General features: G+C 40.5%; 1 protein-coding gene across 1 annotated transcript in view; it reads right to left on the reverse strand.

Moving 5' to 3' along the window:
- The window catches only part of LOC101859292, a 25,250-nt gene extending 20,666 nt beyond the window's left edge, over positions 1 to 4,584 (reverse strand). The window contains exons 1-3 of the mRNA XM_035973369.1: positions 4,099 to 4,584; positions 1,297 to 1,393; positions 1 to 118 (exon numbers count right to left, since the gene is read on the reverse strand). The exon at positions 1 to 118 is cut by the window's left edge and continues 90 nt beyond it. Of these exons, the coding sequence (XP_035829262.1) occupies positions 1 to 118; positions 1,297 to 1,393; positions 4,099 to 4,236 (353 nt within the window). The 5' untranslated portion in view covers positions 4,237 to 4,584. The remainder of the gene's footprint in view (positions 119 to 1,296; positions 1,394 to 4,098) is intronic.
- Between the last annotated feature and the right edge of the window lie 61 nt (positions 4,585 to 4,645).

Raw genomic sequence — 4,645 nt, forward strand, 5'->3', positions numbered from 1 at the left:
GGTACGGGGATAGGCCTGCTCACGTTGAAACCCTTGCACACAGGGTTGTTCAGGTCGCCATTTTGGGCGACTCTGCTCCAGAACATGAAGGAGGCGAATTCGGTGGTGAAGTTCAGAGCTGAAAATAATATAAGGAGGGGGAAAAAGACTTAAAATAGAATGTAAAGTTCATCGCTGAAAATATGAGGGGAAAGGGACTTAAAATAGATTGTAAAGTTAATCGCTCAAAATATGAGGGGGAAAAAGGACTTAAAAGAGACAGTAAAGTTCATCGCTGAAAATCATCATCATCTAGTGCCAGATCTGCGGCAGACATCGGCGATCATGGTTCTCCATTCGTTACTTTGCTCTGAATCTCTTTAAAAAGCTACGTTTCCCTGATCTTTCCCCGTCACCCATTTGTTTAGGTTCCCAAAGTAGGTTGCTCTGGGCTTACCCCTGCCTCGTTTGCCTTCAATTTTGCCAGTGAGAGGTTGATGTTCAAGATCTTTATGTCTATTCAGGTGTCCCAAAAATACTGGAAAAAAACGTTGAAAATACCAGGAGAAAATAGACTTAAAATAGTCGGCGAGGTTCAGAGTTGAAAGTTTTTTTTAAAGAGGAAAGGGAGGGGGTTTGGCTGACGTTAGCTAGTCAATTTTTTCTTCTTCTTCCTCGTTCTCGATGACAGCAGCTAGACAGTCAGTCCGATGTCTCGCACAAACTGTGCAGTCCGCTTCAAATCTGAGAGACTGCCATAGAGCTTTCTCTCAAGGGGAGTCACATTCTGCCACGTCTGTGTACGAAGGGTGGCGTAGCGCTGGCAGTGGTTGGTATCCTCTTGGTCGCTTTCACATTCACAGATCGCGGACTCTCCCACTTTTAATTCAGTGTGCCTATGGATCTAGTCAATGACTTTCAGCATTGGGAATTAAGCAATATTATAAAGGACGCATAACAGACGGTGGAATTCAAAGCTGAAAGTAAAAGGGGGGAAAGGAGAGGGGGGATTGATGCCAGCTAGACGGTGAATTTCTGCATTGAAAATTAAGCAATAAAAAGGATGCACAACACACGATGAAGTTCAGCGCTAAAATTGAAGAAAAAAATAGACATGAGCCCGATAGTACATTTCAGAATTGAAAATAAGTCAATTAAAAGGACGCAAACTAGACAGAGAAGTTCAATGCTGAAAGTACAAAAGAAAAGGTGGTGGTGGCGTAAGCTAGTCTGTGACTTTCGGCATTGGAAATTAAGCAATAAAAAGACGTACAATTAACCTTGAAGTTCAAATACGCTATTACATAGTACACTGACCTCTAAATCGTGCCAGGAATTCCGTGGAATCAATACAGCCGTCATTATTTGTGTCAAAGTTGGCTTTGAAGTCGGCTGTTCTCTCTTCCTTTGACATCTGAGTTGAGTGGACATGGAGCGAAAAAAATGGGTCATTGTTTAAGTAAAAAGAAGCATATTATTATTCAGCACGATAACGGTCACTGTTTGAGTGAAGGGAACACAAAGACACATCATATTTATAACTGTCACTGGTGAGATCAAGAAGGAGATGTTATAGATTAGGATGACTTGCGGCTTCTGTTATGACTAATGAGACTGATTCTGGTGGGAATTTGAGCAGTTAAACGCTTCATTTTGCACCTCTGGATGTTCACAGCTTCATAGCTTCTCTTCTGTCTTGAGCTTGTCTTATTCATGAAGCCTCATAACTAAGATAAGCTGTCCTTTGTGATTGCTGCTCTCCAACTGGTCCTGTCACGAGCTATGCTTTCTTACATCAAAAGATTGAAAACCTTCTTTGACAATTTCTTGGTCTCTTTGTATGGCTGGTAGTCCAAATGTACGTTTCCGCTTAGAAAAAACAAAACAAGAACAACCCAAAAACCACAGGGATTCTGAAATCAGGCATTCGTACAATGTGGCCAGCTACGCCAGGTTGAATAATTTGTGAGGCAGCAAGGTAGAACCAGGCTCTCGTCAAAAATAATTAAAGTGAAGAAACTTGCATTTTTCCGCAGGTTTGTGAATTTGTATCAAATTTTTGTTTTTTGCCTCAACACCTTTCGTGCCCTTTTTAAAGAACTCATTTCTGTGTGGATTTTTTTTCTTCTGAAAAACGTTGAATAAAGGCACAAAAAATGTAAATTTTCAATTACCACGGACTCTAAAGCTAAAGAAATAACTAATCTTTGGTGGCCATTTTTTCACGAATTTTACCTCTGAAAACAATTTTATATCTCGACTTGTATTCAAGATAAATGGATATTTTTTCATCCAAATAAAGACCAGTGAACAAGCTTTAATAAGATGATACCAATAACTCTACATGCCTAAAAATTGTCGAGAGCCTGATTCCACCACGCTGCCTCACATTTTGAACTTACACAATTAACTCTCGGCATTTGCCAGTTGGAGAACTTCTGTGTCTGCTATTTTGCCCTGCCATTAATTGACGCCAAGAATATTCTCCTGAGGCATGTTATATGGAAATGATTAAGTTTCTTGGCATGGCTTTAGTACACAGTCCAGGTCTCGGCACCGTACAACGGGGATCGGAGGAATACAACATAACTGTAGACTTTCAGCATGGTCTCTTTGCGAATTCTACATCAGTCCTAGACCCTTGCTCTGAGTCTTCCAGAGGATGTGCTGACTTTTTGTCCGTACGTAAAGCTATTTCTCCATCGATGTGGACTTTGAAGACATTAACAACGGTACCCTAGAATTACACAGTTCTATCTGCTCAGTGCCTACTTTTGAGAAATTCGACGTAATTTTTTTTTTAGTTTTACAACATGACAAACATTTTCGAATGCAATTCCTTAATATGCAGTTGCCAACTACGTAAAAGCTTATTAAACTAAATGAATGCAGTTCTTTGAATATCTTGATAACGACTCTGAATAATCTGATTTTGATAGAGCAGATAAAATATAATTAAAATTTGGTTTTTGACCTCATGGCTTTAGTAACTCAAAACAGTCAAAAATGTCAGACAGAGCTTTGCAATTCTAAGGTGGACAGTATACTGCCAAGATATTTGAAGCCATCAACGCTGTTTAGTGCTATATCAATTATCGTGTACTTTAGTTTTAGATGAGAAGGTCTTCATGTCACCAAGGACGGGCAGGAAAAGACATTACTATCTTTGCTCTGCTTATTGTGGCCCATAGTTCTCATATGCACTTGAAAAGAGAGCAAAACAGTTTGTCTTGTTGAATTCTGTGCAAACTTCTCAAGTTGGTATATTTAAAAACAGATTACATGTACTGGTCTTGTACATTGGATTCTTCATGGGTAGACAGTGAACAATCATCAGCAAATAGCAGTTCCCAGACATGCATTGTGATCGGTTTGTATTTTGTATTTGCCTGCGGCCTACAGTCGTTGAAAACTTTATCGTTCAGTCTGTGAAAATGGTAAAATGGTACATGTATAGGTTTAACGCCCTTATCAACACTATTAGGCTATTTAAGAGGAGGGACCTCCGAGTTTAACGTCCATCTCAGAAAGAAGAGGAAATTTTGTCAAAAGTCAAATGTGCCGTCTTTCCCGAGGGACAACGTTGAACCGAGCTAAGGCTCGAACCTCTGAACACGCAGTCTCTACGTACTAGTAGACCACCGACGCCACAGTCCAGTCTGTACCAGACAGCAATACCAGCAATGAAGCTCTTAATTAAATTAATGCTTCCTGCCTGGTCGATGAGAACTATGAAGCTGAAAAGTTGTACATTTATGTACATGTAACAAAGTTTGGGTGTGTACCCATGTGTTTGTTTGTTTGTTTGTTTGTTTGTTTGAGTAAAGAGAGGCACACCGACAAAATAATGGTCATATAGTGTAGGGAAAAGTAAGACAGACAGACAGACAGACAGACAGACAGACAGACAGACAGACAGACAGACAGACAGACAGACAGAAACAACAAACGGAAAGTAAAGATGTAAGACCTACCGTACCAGGGGCGCCCTCCACCAACCACTTACATGCAATTACACATGCTACATTGTTTCAAAAGAAACTTACGGGACAATTTCGGACAAAGGAAGAAGCAAAAACAAACAAAAACAAGCGAACGAACAAACAAATAAAACCTAACCAGTCCATCATTGTTCGTGTCAGCTGCACCAGCGAGGGCTCGGAATGACGTAGACAAGGACGGGGCCTCTGTCACAGTCTGTGTGAGCGCTCCAGAGAAGACACAGCTCACGAGGCAAACGAAGGCGAGGGAGACCATGATTCAGGTTTTCGTTTAACGCGCACAGTTGAAAGTTGTCAGTATTCGTCGCAGTCGCGTCTTCTATTTATACGATCTTACTTCCGACTTACACCCCTCCCTCCCATCCCCTCTCCCCCTTTTTCTACCATCACAATTCTCAATGAAGGCCATTGTACGGTTGCCAGCACAAAGAAAATCTATTTTGAAAAAGTGACCTTGTCTTTCATTTTTTCTTTCTTAAATCAACATTTGGAGGAATCCATAGTGAAAGGCATTATCTGTATTTTCTACACAGCTGAGAAAAATTGTAAAAAACAAAATGTGAGGCAGCGTGGTGGAATCAGGCTCTCGTCAATTTTTGGGCATGTAGAGTTATTGGTATCATCTTAAAGCTTGTTCCCTTGTCTTTATTTGGGTGAAAAAAATA

The sequence above is a fragment of the Aplysia californica genome, unplaced genomic scaffold (assembly GCF_000002075.1).
Source record: "Aplysia californica isolate F4 #8 unplaced genomic scaffold, AplCal3.0 scaffold01168, whole genome shotgun sequence".
In the NCBI taxonomy this organism is placed as follows: Eukaryota; Metazoa; Mollusca; class Gastropoda; order Aplysiida; family Aplysiidae; genus Aplysia; species Aplysia californica.